This window comes from Aquarana catesbeiana, linkage group LG07 (genome assembly GCF_042186555.1).
Source record: "Aquarana catesbeiana isolate 2022-GZ linkage group LG07, ASM4218655v1, whole genome shotgun sequence".
NCBI lineage: Eukaryota > Metazoa > Chordata > Amphibia > Anura > Ranidae > Aquarana > Aquarana catesbeiana.
In genome coordinates, this window is record NC_133330.1 from 220537165 (window position 1) to 220556816 (window position 19652).

A 19652-nucleotide genomic window follows, 5' to 3' on the forward strand; every position below is an offset into this window, starting at 1 on the left:
TTAGAGAGGGAGTCGGAATGAGCAAAAAACAGATTTTGCCTGCAATTAGCCTTTATAAAATGTGCTTAGTGAAACAATATGTCTGTTTTTGATAAGACCTTATGAGATATTACTAGGAGGTTATTTGTATTGATGTAGTTGGCATGATGTACAACACTCTTTAATAGCAGGGTTTAATATCAAATTGGTAAAAAATATAAATTTTATTTAAGCAAGGCTATGTTGGAGAAATGTTGCTTCTGATTGTGCTATACATTTATTGGCACTCTTAAAGACACCATATGTTGTCTATTTTTTGCAATTCACATGAGTTAGGTTGTTGGTGCATTTATACATATGTATACAGTGCATTACTATTCATGTAAAATATTGGGAACATAAGAGGTTGCAAATCTTAGGGTTAATACTATTGCCTACAGGATTATTAGACTTTGGCAAACAAAAAACTGTAGGCCAGCCTACGGTTAACTCTTCTTACCAGCATGCCTCAGTTTTAGCTAGTGTCTTAGGAGGATGGGTGTCTCAGCTTGTCTGATTACTTTTTTTCTCACATTTTTCTCTTCAATCAAAATTTATCTCCACGTTGTTGCAGAAGGTCTCCTTACTCCGTCGCTGTGCTTACCTGGCACAGTTGTCCTCATTCTTGACTTTGTCTCACTGTAACCAAATCTTGCTAGATTGAACATTAGTGGGTGAGCCTGGAAGTAAAATTCGAGCAGCATTTGTATGCTTCTGATAAAGTTATCTGCAGAGCACGTTATAAGTCCAGAGCTGTTAGCATTGCCCACTGTGTTGGCTCTGTCTCTTAAGACTCACTTCTGTGAGGGGGCCATCTGGGTGGGGAACCAAAGCCTCCCTCATTTTAGTCGCTGGGCATCTATTTTTAAATCCCCCTTTCCTGTCATTTTGCCATGAAAGGGGTTAATGATGGAGTACTGAAGTGATTCTATCACATGGAGTGTAATGCATGTGCTCTGCGGTCACTTTTCCGCCAGACAGGGTCAAGGAAGCATCTCACCACATCAACAGGTCATCCACTCTGGATTTAATAAGACAGTGCCACAGCGGTGGCATAAGTCAATCAACAGGGATCAATAAGAAGTGTCATAAGAGCAAATCCTGTCCTGGGTAGAACAACATGTTCCAGCTCTTTCTGCTGTGTACCTTCCTAATGTGAACAATTGGCAGGCAGATTTCCTCGGCTGGCAGCATCTTGACCCAGGAGAGTGGTCTTTGCATATAGAGGTGTTCCAGGACCTGTGCCACACCAGATTGTTAAGACAACTCGCACTATGATTGGCCAATGGATATTCTGTCCCAGAGGACAATTTAATATTCTTCTATTGGGTCTCTGGCTTTGATGGCCTGGCAGTTTAAAGCCCAGGTTCTGAGAGACAGGTTATCGCTGAGGGTCTGATCTCAAAGGTCTTCTTCCCACAAGGTCAATCATTGACTTGGAAAGTGTGCTTTGCTGTGTGAGTCTAGAGGCTTTCACTTCAGATATTCCTCGATGGGACAGATCCAGTTGGGTCTGGACCACCATTTGGCCCTTGGTACCCTCAAGAGCTAGATCTCTGCATTTGCCATTCGTTTTCAAAGACCACTGGCTTTCCACTCTCCAATCAAGACCTTTGTGCAAGGGTTCTCCCATGTTGTTCACTGAGTCAAATCCCCTCTACATCCATTGGATATGAATTTAGTCCTCCTGGTACTTCGTAACCCCCCAGTTGAACCTATCAGAGACATCGCTCTCTGCTGTGACCCACAAGGTAGTTTTTCTTGTTGCTATCACCTCGGCTAGATGGGTATCCGAACTGGCAGCCTTATACTGTAAGGGAACCTTTTTCGGCATATATCGGGACAAGATGGTCCTTCCATTCTTAAGATTGTCTCTGCATTTCACCTTAATCGGGAGATTCTCTTTCCCTCTTTGTGTCCAGATACATTTCACCAGAAGGAGATCTCTCTCTGTCTAGATATGTTTCGGGCTACTTGAGTATACCTTTCTACTATTTTATCATCTCGCAAGATGAATCTTTTTTTTTTTTTTTTTTGGAATTAAAGATGGGTGAAAAAAAATGCCCTGGTTTCTAGTTCAACCTTTTCTAGGTGGCTCAGAAAGGCCATTATACAAGCTTATGGTTCTAAGGTTTCCCTCACTTCTCTAAAGCCGCTAGTGCTTCTTGGACATTTCAGCATCAGGCCTCTGTTTCTCAGGTTTGCAAAGGTCTTCAATTACCATAATTTCCTAGTTTTACCAGGTCGATGTTTCGGCATCTTATGCCAGCTTAGATTGTAAGGTCCTTCAGGCGGCACTTTTAGCTGCATGCAGTTACCAGTTTCTGTTGTTTGTGTTAGGCCTGTTAGCAGTTAGACAGCACAGTGGTAGTACTGTGTCGTCCACCCTTCAGTTGGGTTGCTTTTGGTTGTCCTAATGGCTTACATTTCTGCGTCCCTCAATAGATGAGAAAGAAAATAGAATTTTGATAGATTTTTTTTATTTTATCATAAATGTTTATAATTTTTGCCATAAACTAGTCATTAAACGTATGAAGTTTGACTGGCTTGTCTGAAGAAATTAAAGCAGAACTTCATTGTATCTGAGCACCGCAATCCAAAAACATTATTTTAATTCATTTTTAATATTCAAAGCAAACTCGCCCATCCACCCATGTCTCTATGTGTTATTTTGCTGAGAAATCACTTTGAAAAACACCCCCTAGCATTGCTAGCCATAGCCATCTTGAGTAAGGGTGGACGATTCATGAAGCATTTACTTCCTAGAATCCATCTGCCCTTAGCTCAGGCATGCAGGCAGGGGTGTGTGCTTAGCTGAGAAAACCCTTCCTGAAGACTCCTGGGATGTATGACATCATTTACCTAGGCCTGGAAACCAAGAAGTAATTGAAGAAATGTAAAATGTATCTATTTACTAATGCTAGCATTATAAGGATTTAAAATAGTCAATGTTGAATGAGAGAGAGTGAAGTTCCACTTTAACTTAAAAAGGTACTTCACCAAAAAAGATTTTCTTCTCGCTTTTCATAAAGGGGATAGGGGTTAGACCACCGGTCAATTGTTTTGCTGCCTGACAACCTACTACAGAGATGCACTTTCCTATCTAAATGTTGCAGTTGCCCTGCCCCCCCCCCCCCCCCAGCAGGTTACCCCTTTTTAATCACACCTGTCAGAAGTGGCCTTTTCCCTAGGGACAGATCTCCCACTCCATTCAAACCTAAAAAAATTAAAATCAGTTTGGCTGGTGTTCTACGATGTTTGTCAGGTACTTTTTGTTAGAATTCCCTCATATCTTGTCCTGGTGACTGGGAAATCTCTTCAACAGAGCCACGGACTGCAAAAAAAAAAGAAAAAAAAAGTGTTTTAGGTAATATTGTTTTGCCATTTCATCCATAAGACAAAAAGTTTGAGTGGGTATGCAGAGACAGTTCTAGGAAATGTTCATGGTTCTTTAGCTACAGCATAGCGGAAGAGTTTGTTAGCCCCTGTTCACACCTCTAAAACTTTTCATGCGATTTGACAGATCAAAGTGGCATGACAAGTCGCACCCTATTTCTGACTTTGAAAGTGTTGAACTGGCCAACTTGCACCAACTTTAAAAAGGTTCCTGCACTATTTTTGGCTACTTCATGTGCGACTTGCATTGCCATCTGTGCATGAAGTCGTACAGATGTCAGCAAGCTGCACATGAAATCGCGCTGACTGTTGGCTTTGAAATCGCACTAAAGTAGCGCAATTTCAAAGCCGCATTAAGTGTGACCCGGGGCTAAAACTGCTGCATATGGAATCTGGTGCAGCGGCTTCTAGGTTTTATTGTCAAAGGCTCAAAAAAACAAGCTAAAGTTAGAAGCTGATTGTTTACCATGCACAGCTACACCAGATTCTGTGTGTACCAGTTTTAGTAAATCTCTCCTATGGTGTTTTGAGAAATCTGAAAATGAGTAATGTACTTATTTGAATAAAGAACTGTTGCTGTCTTTGGAGCCTTGAAGGACTCGCAAATAGACTGCGAGTTGGTGTATTTGCTTTCAGATTCATCTTCATTTTGGTAGAATATTATAAATAGTAAGTTGCATATACCATGAAGGTGTTGATCCTATTGTACATCACCTGCCAAGGTTCTATCCAGGTATACACCGACAGCTCTCTGTAGTGGTCTTATGCTCTGCCTTTATCACACCACTAAGGCCCCTTTCACACTTGTACGACTTGTCCTACGACTTGGGACTGCAAAGTCGCATGACAAGTCATTCCCTGTGATTTCCAATGACAACCATTCATATTAGTATGACTTCAAGTTGTGCCGACTTCAAAGTAGTCCCTGCACTACTTTGGTCCGACTTTGATGGGAGTTCAAGTTCATGGACCTCAAGTCTCCCTGAAATTGCGGCCGCGAAATCATGGCAAATCGTGGCAAAATCGTGCGACTTTGAAGTCGCGGTAGTGTGAAAGGGGCCTTGGGCTCACATCGCTATATCAGTGTTCAATTAACCATTTTATTCAAAGTAAAGTTTACAACTTCTTAATCCCCTGTCTCTTCTTCCCTTTATTCATAGACTAAGTAGAATGTAATATGAAAAAGGGCTTGGCGCTGAACAGTTAATGAGTGTGATACAGTTATAACCTACTGTCATTTACATTGTGTACTTAGAATTTTCTTGTATTCTTTTTTATTTAGTTGTCTCTGGAGTGCTGTGGTGGCTGTATTCTGATCATATTAATGGCATTAGTTATCAGCTGGAGACTGAGAAGGAAAATGCAAAGTTTCTACTCGGATTCTCTATAGTATCTACATTGGTGTCTGTAAGTATGTACTTGAACTTGCTGCTAGAGGGCAGTAACGGATTGCTTTTCTGCTTTTCTGCGGGGTTACAAGTCACCGTTTGTCATAATAAAATCTGCTTTTCTGCCTCTACTGCTTTATGTGTGTATGCACTGAGTGGGTTTGACATGCCCTTACTTGAACCATGTTCAGAGGTAGCTCATGCATGAAATGTGTCCTAAATGGTCCACGTCTGGGCAAAGATGCTTTATGTACAAATGTTAAATCCGAACAAAATTGAAGTGCTTACGCCCAGCAGCAAAATAGCAATAAATGTTTCCAATACCATCCTTATGGCTTAGAATGTGCGTGCACTGTTAGTGTAGAAATTGATTAGGGGCTAACTCTTACATACTGAGCCAGCAATTTTAAATAAGCTTGAGCTACTGACTTTTAAACCTTAAAGTATATGAAACCCAATCACTAAAACTTTATGTATACCTTAACATACTAATCCAAAAGTAGTTTTCTAATATTTTTAAATCTGCAACTCTCCTTAAAATAATACCTGGTAATTCTGCAGTGAGGGTTCTTGTTTAGGAAATACATACTCTAGCATGACTCTACTTTCCCTGTCCCAAGTGTACTCCTGCATTGTCATCCTGTCACACAGGTTTCTAGTGGATTGATTTTCTAAAGGCAAATAGGCTGATTACTTTGCAAATTAGTTTGCTCCAGAGCTTAGTGAATGTGCTGAAATGCTTTTCACTTTGCAAAGAATACTCAACCGCATGCAACGAAATAAAAAATAATTTTGCTTGAACGCAATTGGATGATGGAAGTCAGCAGAGCTTTACCTCTTTCACTAAGCTCTGGGGCAAATTCCCCTAGAAAGTGAATAGTCTTTTTGCGTTTAAGTGTTAAGCCTTCAACCCATATAAGTGGCTGTTTATACACACATTGCAAAGGCATGGTCCACTGTTGCAGAAACATAAAGGCATATACGAGCTCACAGGCTCATGGTGCAAATAACATTGGTTTATTTGATAAAGGAAATAAAATCAATACACTTACATGTGTAGATAGAACATAAGCATCTAGAATCCTCCTTTATGGAGCCCTGAACAGAGTCACATCCGAGCGCCAAGATAGATGGATCGTCCACAGGATGGATTAGTACCTCCGCAAGCAAATGGCTCACCACGCAGCTGCTGACAGGCTGCAAGCAAGCCACTCACTGACTCCAGGTGCCGGCCGTTCAGGACGAGGCTGTGGAAGCCTCCACTGCGTAATCCAGTGGGAGCTTCTGATGGAACAGACTGACGGGACACTGTGGTTGCCAGGACGTGTTTCAGTGGGCGTAGCCCTCCTTCCTCAGGTCCCTGTTGCCGCCATCAGGAATTAAAAACAAACAAATTCCCAGTTCACTTACCAGTTAGCCTGCAACAAAACTGAATTGACCCTGTCTAGCAGTTAACGTTTAAAACAAGGGGTTTACTCGCACATTTGCAAACATATGTGTAGGCCGCAGTGGCCACGTTAAGTCACCCCAGTTTACTGCGGTCCTAACACTATCATTTGAAGTGTCTCCCAAATTGGAACATATATATAGCAGTTGTAGATTAAGGGCAGGTGTGCCTGGAGGGAACCCACCCTTCTTTAAAGGTATAGGGATGTACGGGACACTTATTTGCACATGTCACCATCAAGAAACCTGCCATGAGAAATGCCATGCAGTCATCACTTTAGTCCATGAACGTAGATACAACGTGGATACAGAGATGGCAATTATTTGTAACACAGCAATGATTTAGCAAAGTAAATGCTATTTTGTGAGGGTTTTACATATAGTTTAAAGGAAACGTGAGAGAAACATTGATGCTCACATTGCTTACTCTCCTTGTGAAAATTCTAGTAATTTGATTTTCATACTGGTTCTCTTGCTTCATTTCATTAAGTCGCTGATCAGGAACAATTATGTACATAAGGACAAATGATTCTTCTGACTTTGTATCTGCACACTTGTTCTGCATCCAAGACTTGCTATGAAAGCCAATGTATCAACGTTGCAGCCAGGCAATTAGCATTTTTAGAAAAAGGTTGACAAGTGCAGATTTTTTTTTCTTATTTTTTTTTTCTTAGGTTTAATTGAAATAATGTAGGGTCCAGCTCACCTAAAGACCCTTTGCTACTTCACACTGCCTTTCAGCAGCTTCCAGTTGCTAATAGAAACCACAAATGAACTGTCTGCCCTTTTAGACCTCCTGTATACTGGGCATTTAGCCCCTGTGCATGAGATTCTGGCATTTTTGCATGGAGGGAAGCCTTCTTTCATGCGATTTCCACTCTGGACTTCACTAGCCAGTCCAGTCAGTGAAGCACTACCCTTGATTATGTTCTGCTTCATCTGTCCAGATGAAGGAACCGCGCATGGTTCCTAAATGTCTCAATTGCTTCCAAGAAATTCTAGTTGAAATGTGCTTTGATAACAGAACATATCACAATCCAGATTAAAAACACATCTGTAGTCAGGGGCGTAACTACCACCATAGCGACCCATGCGGGCGCTATGGGGCCTGCAGCCGAGTGGGGCTCAGTGAGGATAAGAGCACCGCCGGCACAGTCTCCCAGCCAGGGGAAGAGAGAGGAAAGGAAGAGGCGAGCTGTCCGTATCAGCAGAGAGCTGAATTGCCCGATGTAAGAGCTTTCATTAGAACTTCCAGTGTTCCCGGGGTTCATGTCACATAGCTCCACCTTTTGGCCCGGTGCCTTTGATAGACAGAACGCCGATCCAATGCGGGACGTGTGACGTCATCAAAGGCGTCGGGCCAAGAGGTGGGGCTATGTGACGATGAGCCCCGGGATGACAGGAAATTCAAATGAAAGCTATTACAGCGGGCAATCCCGCTCTCTGCTGATCCAGGTGGCTTGCCTCTTCCTCTGCATAGGTGGGGCTGTATGGGGCACAGGCAGACCAGGCTGCATTGGGCACAGGTCACGCTGCATTGGGCACAGGTCACGCTGCATTGGGCACAGATCACGCTGTATGTGGCACAGGTCACGCTGCATTGACACTAGGGCAGCTGTGGGGGGGGGGGGGCTGTTTGCAGGGGGGCCCCCATACAACATTTTGCTATGGGGCCCTGCTATTTCTAGTTACTCCCCTGTCTGTAGTGGTGAATGGATTGGCGTGTCTGCACACAGATTCGATTGATATGCTCTGTGGATTTGCTATTGGTTGAACTGATTTGGACTGGTACGGTGGCCGTTTGGACCCTTTTCCAGCTTACTGGTGCAGGTCCTCCTGTAACAAATGTAATTAGGTAAAAGACCCCCTTCACAGTTCTCCGAAGTGTTTGTGAATCAACAGAAAATCTGCCCATGGCTTCAGTCTTTGGCCAACTATTTACCAAATGTGCCTGTAGTGTGTGGCTTAGGATAAGACTGTTCTACAGAGATCTTGGATTTTTAGTGTTATTTCTGTTTTTAGATCATCCTGTTGATCCTAATTTTTGTAATGAGAACAAGGATCCAGATGACCATTCAGCTCTTCAAAGTTGCAAGCAGCTTTATCAGCCAGATCCCATTCCTGCTGGTGCAGCCTCTCTGGACTTTTCTTATCCTCCTCTTCTACTGGATACTGTGGGTGGCGGTGCTGCTTAGTATGGGCACTTCAGGTAAGTCCATGTGTGTAAGTACATGTTTATGTCAATGTTATTTGGTGGCTGCACTGTCTTCTACACTGTAACCCTTCACTCATTCCATACATGTCCAGTGCTTAATTTCCTGCTCAGTCCAAGTACTTTCCTGGGACTTACCAACTAACGCAGTATGGAGGGGAACACTACTGAGGGAAAAAGAACATAGGGCAAGTGCTGTGATCAGTAATAAACTCAGACGTGTTCAGACTAGGATCTGAACCCACGTGTTCGCGCACACCAGGAAGCTGTCACCTACAGTATCTCACAAAAGTGAGTACACCCCTCACATTTTTGTAAATATTTTATTATATCTTTCCATGTGGCAACACTGAAGAAATGACACTTTGCTACAATGTAAAGTAGTGAGTGTACAGCTTGTATAACAGTGTAAATTTGCTGTCCCCTCAAAATAACTTAATGTCTAAACCGCTGGCAACAAAAGTGAGTACACCCCTGAGTGAAAATGTCCAAATTGGGCCCAATTATCCATCCCCCCCCCCCGATGTCATGTGACTAGTTAGTGTTCAGGCCCATACACATGATAGGACTTTGTACAAACTTTCCCATGGATTTTTGTACAAAGAGCGTCGGCCGTAAACTAATTAAGCATACACGCGGCAGGACTTTTTCATCCAACTTTCATCAAATCACGTGGTTTTTCAGCTCTTTACCGCCAACTTCTGTAATGTTGTCTGATCTTTTGCATTGGTTCTGAGCATGCGTGTCTGTACAGTAGGTGACCGCGATATTGTGTCAATCTCGCCGATGTTACCGGCGAGATTTAACACCTGCAAGCCCCGTCGCGGGAGCCAGCTCGCTGATTGGGAAAGGAAAAATGTGTTTTTTTCCTTTCGCGATGAGCGACAAGCATTGCTGACAGGTGTTTGGTATGAATCATGAGGGGGAACTCCACGCCAAATTTTAAATAAAAAACCGGCATGGGTTCCCCTCCAAGAGCATACCAGGCCCTTAGGTCTGGTATGGATTTTAAGGGGAATCCCCTTAATCTCAGGTAGAACATGCTGTATTACTTTCCTTTCTGCTGTGATAAAATAGCTGCATCATTTGGAAGCATCATGTAAATAAACAAGAAGCCTGTCTTGAAGTGTCTCTGTCACTAAAACAAAACACCAAATAAATAATTACCCTGCAAAGAAGAGTGTTCATACTTACCCCTCCTGGCCGTGTCCTGGCCATGTTTTTTTTATTAGAGTGGTGTTTGGTGGTGTAGGCAGTTAGAGAGATAAGTATTTACTTTTTTTTTGCAGTGAGACCATTTATTCAGTGACTGATATTAGCAATAGCAACACTTTAATATAAATATAGAACGTATTAACCTATTACATAGTTCTTTCACAGCTTAACCAATAAAAACAGTATTCACAAATTGCCTCAAAAATACTTATTTTAGGCAGCGTTTTTAAAGCATTTTGTGCATGAAAATATTAAGTGTGTCTGTTTGTTGAAAGGTCTTAAAACACAAAATTTCTAAAATAATTCCTAGTGGTTTGAATGTACAATACAGCGTATAGAATTTTGTAGTCTAGTATAATGTACAAAGTGCAACAGTTTTGTGCACATATTGCATTGCACAGCAAAAAGATTGCAGAGGTCCACAGTATACAACAGCAGTTTATTTTCTTCTATCATTTTTATAAATGTACAGATAGGAATCTTTACTCAGAATGCATTTATGCAGGATGCTTTAAAACCACTGCTGAATGCTTTCTCATCATGTTTCTTTACTGCATAATGAAAAAAACTGTTATGGTAGTAATGCCCAAAGGACGCCAGTACTCAGTGAATCACAATAATTGTGTATATAGTTTGTCCTAAAGTGTATAGTAAACCCTAATAATGAACTCCTCCTATTTGTCCCTGCTCTGTGAAATACAGTGCCTTGACAAAGTATTCACACCCCTTGAAATTTTCCACATTTTGTCATGTTAAAGTATTCACACCCCTTGAAATTTTCCACATTTTGTCATGTTACAACCAAAAACGTAAATGTATTTTATTGGGATTTTATGTGATAGACTAACAGAAACTGGCACATAATTGTGAAGTGGAAGGAAAATAATAAATGTTTTTCAAATTTCTTTACAAATAAATATCTGAAAAAGTGTGACGTGCATTAGTATCCAGCCCCCTTTACTCTGATACCCCTAACTAAAATCTAGTGGAACTAACTGCCTACAGAAGTCACCTAATGGTAAATGGAGTCCACCTGTGTGTTATTTAATCTCAGTATAAATACAGCTGTTCTGTGAAGCCCTCAGAGGTTTGTTAGAGAACCTTAGTGAACAAACAGCACCATGAAGGCCAAGGAACACACAGGTCAGGGAGAAAGTTGTGGAGAAGTTTAAAGCAGGGTTAGGTCAAAAAAATCCCAAGCTTTGAACATCTCACAAAGCACTGTTCAATCTATCATCCGAAAATGGAAAGAGTATGGCACAATTGCAAATCTACTAAGACATGGCCATCCACCTAAACTGACAGGCCGGGCAAGGAGAGTATTAATGAGAGAAGCAGCTAAGAGGCCCATGGTAACTCTGGAGGAGCTGCAGAGATCTACAGCTCAGCTGGGAGAATCTGTCCACAGGACAACTATTAGTCTTGCACTGCACTAATCTGGCCTTTATGGAAGAGTGACAAGAAGAAAGTCATTGTTAAAAGAAAGCCATAAGAAGTCCCATTTGCAGTTTGCGAGAAGCCATGTGGGGGACACCGCAAACTTGTGGGGGAAGGTGCTCTGGTCAGATGAGACCAAAATTGAACTTTTTGGCCTAAAAGCAAAACACCATGTGTGGTGGTAAACTAACACTGCACATCACCCTGAACACACCATCCCCACGGTGAAATCGGGTGGTGGCAGTATCATGTTGTGGGGATGCTTTTCTGCAGCAGGGAAAGGGAAGCTGGTCAGAGTTGATGGGAAGATGGATGGAACAAAATACAGGGCAATCTTAGAAGAAAACCTGTTAGAGTCTGCAAAAGACTGGGGCAGAGGTTCACCTTCCAGGAGGACAACAACCCTAAACATACAGCCAGAGCTACAATGGAATGGTTTAGATCAAAGCATATTCATGTGTTAGAATGGTGCACACCTAAATCCAATTGAGAATCTGTGGCAAGACATGAAAATTGCTGTTCACAGACGCTCTCCATCCAATCTGACATCTTGAGCTATTTTGCAAAAGTTTCACTCTAGATGTGCAAAGCTGGTAGAGACATTCCCAAAAAGACTTGCAGTTGTAATTGCAGCGATAGGTGGTTATACAAAATATTGACTCGGGGTTTGAATACAAATGCACGCCACACTTTTCACATATTTATTTGTAAAGAATTTTGAAAACCATTTATCATTTTCCTTCCACTTCACAATTATGTGCCACTTTGTGTTGGTCTATCACATAAAATCCCAATAAAATACATTTACGTTTTTGGTTGTAACATGACAAAATGTGGAAAATTTCAAGGGATATGAATACTTTTTCAAGGTACTGTATACCATTTGAAGTATTTTAATTATACAGTGGGGACGGAAAGTATTCAGACCCCCTTAAATTTTTCACTCTTTGTTATATTGCAGCCATTTGCTAAAATCATTTAAGTTCATTTTTTTTCCTCATTAATGTACACACAGCACCCCATATTGACAGAAAAAAACTGAATTGTTGACATTTTTGCAGATTTATTAAAAAAGAAAAACTGAAATATCACATGGTTCTAAGTATTCAGACCCTTTGCTGTGACACTCATATATTTAATTCAGGTGCTGTCCATTTCTTCTGATCATCCTTGAGATGGTTCTACACCTTCATTTGAGTCCAGCTGTGTTTGATTATACTGATTGGACTTGATTAGGAAAGCCACACACCTGTCTATATAAGACCTTACGGCTCACAGTGCATGTCAGAGCAAATGAGAATCATGAGGTCAAAGGAACTGCCTGAAGAGCTCAGAGACAGAATTGTGGCAAGGCACAGATCTGGCCAAGGTTACAAAAAAATTTCTGTTGCACTTAAGGTTCTTAAGAGCACAGTGGCCTCCATAATCCTTAAATGGAAGAACTGAGCTATCGGGGGAGAAGAGCCTTGGTGAGAGAGGTAAAGAAGAACCCAAAGATCACTGTGGCTGAGCTCCAGAGATGCAGTCGGGAGATGGGAGAAAGTTGTAGAAAGTCAACCATCACTGCAGCCCTCCACCAGTCGGGGCTTTATGGCAGAGTGGCCCGAGGGAAGCCTCTCCTCAGTGCAAGACACATGAAAGCCCGCATGGAGTTTGCTAAAAAAAACACCTGAAGGACTCCAAGATGGTGAGAAATCAGATTCTCTGGTCTGATGAGACCAAGATAGAACTTTTTTGGCCTTAATTCTAAGCGGTATGTGTGGAGAAAACCAGGCACTGCTCATCACCTGTCCAATACAGTCCCAACAGTGAAGCATGGTGGTGGCAGCATCATGCCTTGGGGGGTGTTTTTCAGCTGCAGGGACAGGACGACTGGTTTCAATTGAGGGAAAGATAAATTCGGCCAAGTACAGGGATATCCTGGACGAAAACCTTCTCCAGAGTGCTCAGGACCTCAGACTGGGCCGAAGGTTTACTTTCCAATAAGACAATGACCTAAGCACACAGCTAAAATAACGAAGGAGTGGCTTCACAACAACTCTGTGACTGTTCTTGAATGGCCCACCCAGAGCCCTGACTTAAACCCAATTGAGCATCTCTGGAGAGACCTAAAAATGGCTGTCCACCAACGTTTACCATCCAACCTGACAGAACTGGAGAGGATCTGCAAGGAGGAATGGCAGAGGATCCCCAAATCCAGGTGTGAAAAACTTGTTGCATCTTTCCCAAAAAGACTCATGGCTGTATTAGATCAAAAGGGTGCTTCTACTAAATACTGAGCAAAGGGTCTGAATACTTAGGACCATGTGATATTTCAGTTTTTCTTTTTTAATAAATCTGCAAAAATGTCAACAATTCTGTGTTTTTCTGTCAATATGGAGTGCTGTGTGTACATTAATGAGGGAAAAAAATGAACTTAAATGATTTTAGCAATTGGCTGCAATATAACAAAGAGTGAAAAATGTAAAGGGGTCTGAATACTTTCTGTCCCCACTGTATCTGTTCCATAGGTGCACAAATAGCTCCTAAATCTGCTTCTGCTAAAGTGTTATCAGTCCTCTGCAAACTTTTTAAAAGTAACAACAGATTATGTTTATCTAATTTATGGGATAGTGCTCCAGATTACTTAACCCATGTATTAGAAGTCCCATAACGATATTGCAGCTGTGTATCTTTACCACTAGATGTCATTTATGCAACATTTTATAGCACAGGTTTGAAGGCATGAAAACACAAGCCTTGTTAAAAAGGATCTGCTTGGCCATTGCTGTAAACATGAAATGGATGATGAGTGAAGTAGGCTTCTGCGGTATTATATAGTAGAGTCCCACACAGTAGACCACTTGAACACAGAAAAACCCTTAAAACAAGAAAGCTGTAGTATGTGGTCATGTAAATGTTAAAGTGATTGTAAATGATCACTTAGTAAAACAACTCATTCAGTTTAAAATTGAAATGAAAGGCAAAACAGTTGTGCATAGATATATAAAAAAAAAGTTTTTTTTTCCTTTTTTTATCAGAGAACACATTCCCTCTGTTCTCAGCTTCATAGGAGCTGGGAGATGAGAAACAGCTATACACTGAGCTTTCAAGTAAAAGGTTGTGCAGAGTAGGTGTGTCGGGACAAGTCTGATCATTTGGAGGAGAGCAGGCTCAGTTCCCAGCACAGCTAGAAAACTGACCATGTCTAGTGTAGTCAGTATTTAATCGAAAAACAGAGGGACTTGCAGGAACACAAAGGAAGCAATACAAAGGGAACAAGGACATGGTACAGCAGGCTCATATCAGAAATATGTATATGTTGTGGTTTTATATTCTTTAACTATAGCATTAAAAACAGAAATACGTAGTGCTGTGGTAATCGTCATACTATATTCTGAGGGCTTTGCTTGTATCTTAAAGAAAATTAAAATAAAAAGCTACAGTGCAAAGTATGTGTTCTATATATGTACTCCCTGACAAGTCACATTTGTGACTGCAATGTGCCCTCTATTTTTCCTTACATGTACTATTTTGCTTTGAGCCTCATGCTTCCAGTAAAGCACCCCCTATAGCACTGGGATTTCGGCTCAATATGCACAATTTGTTTTCAGCATTTACTCTAAACGCTAAAAGTCATATTTGTTGCCTATAGCTAGCCTGTCCTCTCTGGCCTCCAATAGGCAGATTTGACTGTACGTTTCTTATTGCTGATATGCCTTCACAAAACTTATTTTCAGTATTCCTCTTTGTATTACTGTAATATTTGTCATGTCCCTTGGGCCCTTATGTACTTGTTTTCTTTCAATAAAGTATTTGTGGAACTACAGTATATATGTACTGTAGTAGTGGCCATTAGATCATTAACTACAGTATATTAACTTTAAAGTGTATGTCGGAACAAAACATTTTTTTAGCTTTGGATAGGGTGGGGAAGAGTTAAAATAACTGACGATTTATTTTTATTTTTTTACTGCTAGCATGGGTTCAGTTAGCGAGAGTTTCACATGAATTCTATCCTGGTTACAGTGGCTTTCCCAGACCGGAAATGGGGAAAATCTGCAATAGGGGCACACGGGGTGATTTACTAAGAAGAAGGCACTGCATCAGTTCATACATTAATTGGTGCGCCGGAAAAATCATTAATTGAACGTGCGAACCGGTGCACATTGAAGCGCAAGTAACGATAATAAATACCCGCATGTGTAAACTGCAACTGGCGCTAGGGTAACTGCGGTATTCTCATTGATAATAGCGCACGCTCCAATTCAATTGGTTAATTTAATCTCATTGGATGTGTTTTGTTAGGCAATTAGTAGGTGTACTCGGTTAATTAACCCTTTTGTTGCTAATCTCATTCCTATCACTTCTAAATATATCTTTGAAATGTGTTTTTTTTTTTTTTTTTTCTTTTTTACCCAAATCTTTTAATACATTACAAAGAACAGAGAAGTGTTTCTAAACCCAATAAATTAATATTTTCAGATCTTGATCTTTAAAGGTGACCATACACTGCAATCAGTTCGATCTTAAATAAAATAGATTTAGTGCAAGAGCCTGTTTGATTTTCTATAATTTGAATTAATTGTTCAAGTGCGTCTTCCTATTACCTATTTTGCCTAAATATCGAGTTGTACAGAAATTGGCCAGTCAGGTTGCATAGTGCATGACCATCTTAAATGCCAAATTTGGAATGTAGATGTGCCATGACCCACTTGTATTTTCCTAACCATATTTCTTGATAGGGTGAAGACGCCTCCCAAATTTTGCCAGTTTCTCCTTTACATGTATTCACTTCCTGTCACATAGCCAAACAGGAAGTGAGGGTTAAACCCTACTAATGTCTTTCCTTGGGGACACACAGGTCAATCTAAATCGTTTCCCCATTAGGGAAATTGCACTCTAGCATTTTGCTGTGTACACCCCAAATTATTAGGCATCTTGGACTTTGGGGTTTATTTACTAAAGGCAAATCCACATTGCACTACAAGTGCACTTGGAAGTGCAGTTGCTGGAGATCCAAGGGGGACATGCAAGGAAAATAAAAAAAATAGCATCTTTGCTTCTACATTATTGGATGATAAAATCACCAGTGCTTCCCCTAAAATTTACAGTGACTACACTTGTATTGCAGAGTGGATTTGCCTTTAATAAACCCCAAAATACCTAATAATTTGCGGTGTACACAACAAAGTGCTAGAGTGCAATTTGCTTAATGGGGACACTAGTTAGATTGACCTGTGTGTCCCCAAGGAAAGACATTGGTAGGGTTTTACCCTCACTTTCTGTTTGGCTATGTGACAGGAAGTAAAGCCAATTTTCCGAAAAGGGACACAAAGCCCAATCTAAAAAAGACAAGCAGGGGTTCTAACACTCGGTTTCCCTCAAATGCCCCCAATTAGAATAGGATTGTCTTGAGCTAGATTTTAGTTTAGTGCTCTAAATCAATGGTTCTCAACCCTGTCCTCAAGTACCCCCAACAGGCCATGTTTGCTGGTTTTCCTTCATCCTGCACAGGTGCTTTAAATCATAGTCAATGGCTTGGTATTTTTGACAGCTATTTAGCTCAGATAAATTCCCAAAACATGTCCTGTCGGGGGTACTTTAGGACTGAGGCTGAGAACCACTGCGCTAAAATGGAAAATTGAATACTTACCTCTCTGTAATTTTCCTATTCTGTTTCCTATCCATGGCAGCATACGCACAATCCATGCATATGCTTCCATGAAGGCACCAGGAAAATAGCTTTTAGACAGATCACACCTTTTTTTGTTTTGCCATGCCAATCGGCCTAGTTAAGCTGCAGCTGGGAAATCTGTTGCATGAAACTTGTTAAGGGGGGGGGGGGGGGATAGTTTAAAATGCATTACTTGGATTGAGCATGCATCTGCAAAACAAATTATTAACAAAACACATAAAACATAAAAATTGCTACAAATTTTATTGGTCAACAAAACAGGACTTGGAAAAGAGCAAGGAAAGCAAAAAAATGTGTATGTTAATTTGAGACACTAACAGAATATGGTTTGGAGGTCTGACCATTTTGCAGAGGAAATCGACAGGAGTTAAAAGGACTGCACCCACAAACAGACAATCTCTTAAGGATTCAAACATTTAGTAGTCACAACAGCTTGAGGAAGATTTTGCAAAATAATGCAGCACAGACAATTAAATCAAAGTCAAACTAACTCTATAAGGACACCCAAATGTACTCTCTTGCCACGCACACACACACACACACACACACACACACACACACACACACACACACACCCACCATCAAGCAATCTTGCCACTTTTCAGGGAAAGGTAAAGAATGCTATCTGCAAGCTTTATATAACATAGGTTTCCTGACGCATCATGGCAGCACACACTGGGTTGTGACTCCGCCCCCACAACCTGACAGGATTGGGTAACTATAAATTTGAAAGAGAGACACTAGGCTTCATTATTTTTTTTTATCCTCACCTGACAACCAGGTCAAGATTGTCAAACTCCAGACATCAAGGTCCCTTAAGTTATGCCTCAAGCCACAGAAGATCTAGGAAAAGCCGATCAAGGTCCTCATCTTGCCATCGCACTCACGTCATAGCCGCTCACGTCATAGAAGGTCACCATCATCCCGTCACAACAGGAGCTATCACACCCGCCCTGCAGCGAATGCTTGCTGAGTGTGTGGCGCTCCAGCTTTGCCAGACAAATCAGCTTGCCGTGCATGCTTCAATTAAGCAACCAAGGAGAAAGAGTCAGATGCAAGGGAGGTAACAGATCTCATCAGGGAGTCTGTCCGAGAGACTATCCTCGAATCATTGGCTCCTGAAGCAGACAGGGCAGACCCAAGCACATCGTCCGCAGCTCCCATTCCCTCCATAGAACTGGACTCAACTTCAGAGAATGAAGACCCAGAGATGTCTTCAGGTTTCGACTTTACCCTGGTCAAACCTTTCGTAAAACCGGTGAAAGAGGCCATAGGATGGGAAGAAACTAAAGAAGTTCCCCGAAAAGTCCGAAAATATTTTCCCAATTTGAAGAAGGAACTGGAGTCCTTCCCTTTCATAAAGGAATTGGAGGACCTCATTAAAGATGAGTGGGATAGATCAGATAAGAGATCCAACCTTTACCGAATGGAAAAACTGTATCCTCTAAAGGAGCCTAATGTAAATCCCCTGATCCACCCACCTGTTGTTGATGCCTCTTTAATGCGACGCGCTAGACATGTCACCTTACCATTCGAGTATGCAGTAATCTTCCGTGACGAGCTGGAAGGAAAATTGATTTAGACCTGAAGAAAGCATACTCTACGGCAGGTGGTGCATGTAGGCCAGCGGTTGCTGCAGCAGTTGGTAAGGCAATTTCTGGATGGTCTGCCAACATAGAGAAGTCTCCAAGCGAGGGGGCCGACAATGAGAAAATATTTAGCTCCCTTCAGGAACTGAAGCTGGTAGGCGATTTTGTCGCAGAAGCCTCAGTGGATGTCATCAGATCTTCCACCAGAGCAATGTTGGCATCGGTCATGGCAAGGAGAACCCTATGGCTTAAGCCATTGGTGGCGGACGCAGCGTCAAAAACTAATTGGTGAAAAATTCCATAGGACAGAGTTAACCTTTTTGGATCAAAACTGGATTCGGCGATCTCACAAGTGACAGGAGGGAAATCAGGACTGATCCCTTCCGACAGGAGACCAAAACCGCAGAAGGGTTCTTCCTATAAGCGTAACCTCCCAAAAAGGTACAGAGAGGCAAAAACATATAGGCCTGGGAGAGAGTTTAAGAGAAACTGGAGAAACACACAGTCATCCTTTTTGAGACTCCAAAAATCTAAGACCACCCCGACAGGGGAACACCAGAAATCTTTTTGAAGGTGCGCCCGTCCTTCCTGTGAAAGTGGGAGCCAGGCTCAATGAATTCATACAGGTTTGGATTGGGCACATAGAAGATGCATGGACACTTTCCACAATAAAGTATGGCCACAAATGGAGATTTATAAACAGTTTACCCGGAAATCACTTTGTCAACCAGACTACCATCATCACCAGACAAGAGAAGAGTGCTGCTCAAATATGTGGTAGAGTTAGAACAAAAGGGGGCAATCCTGGAGGTTCCAACACCCCAAAGAGGGAGGGGGTATTATTCCCCCCTATTCCTAGTAAAAAAGAAAACAGGGGATCTGCGACCAGTGTTGGATTTAAAGAATCTCAACAAAAGAATCCAAATTGAAGCCTTCAAGATGGAAAGCCCCCAGTCAATACAGTTAGCAATAAACTTAGGAGATTGGATGCTATCTGTAGATTTATCGGACGCCTACCTACACGTGCATATACACCCTGCCTTTCAGAGATACCTTCATTTTTCATTCAACCACCAGCATTTCCAGTTTCTGTGCCTACCATTTGGCATCTCTTCTGCCCCAGGACCTTTACCAAGATTCTACCTCCTGTAATCGCATTTCTAAGGAAAAAAGGCCTAAGATTGCATCATTATCTGGAGGAAATTCTGCTCTTAGCAGAACAGCCAAGAGGCGTTGATTCATCATCGGAGTGTATTACTCACCACACTCCAGGG

The 19652-nt window shown here is 41.6% G+C and overlaps 1 protein-coding gene across 3 annotated transcripts in view; it reads left to right on the forward strand.

Moving 5' to 3' along the window:
• Positions 1 to 19652, forward strand: part of SLC44A3 (solute carrier family 44 member 3) — a 225516-nt gene that overhangs the window by 111054 nt on the left and 94810 nt on the right. For all 3 annotated transcript variants that reach the window (XM_073593076.1, XM_073593073.1, XM_073593075.1), the window contains 2 exons: positions 4697 to 4821; positions 8271 to 8457. In XM_073593076.1, coding sequence (XP_073449177.1) covers positions 4697 to 4821; positions 8271 to 8457 — 312 coding nt within the window. The remainder of the gene's footprint in view (positions 1 to 4696; positions 4822 to 8270; positions 8458 to 19652) is intronic.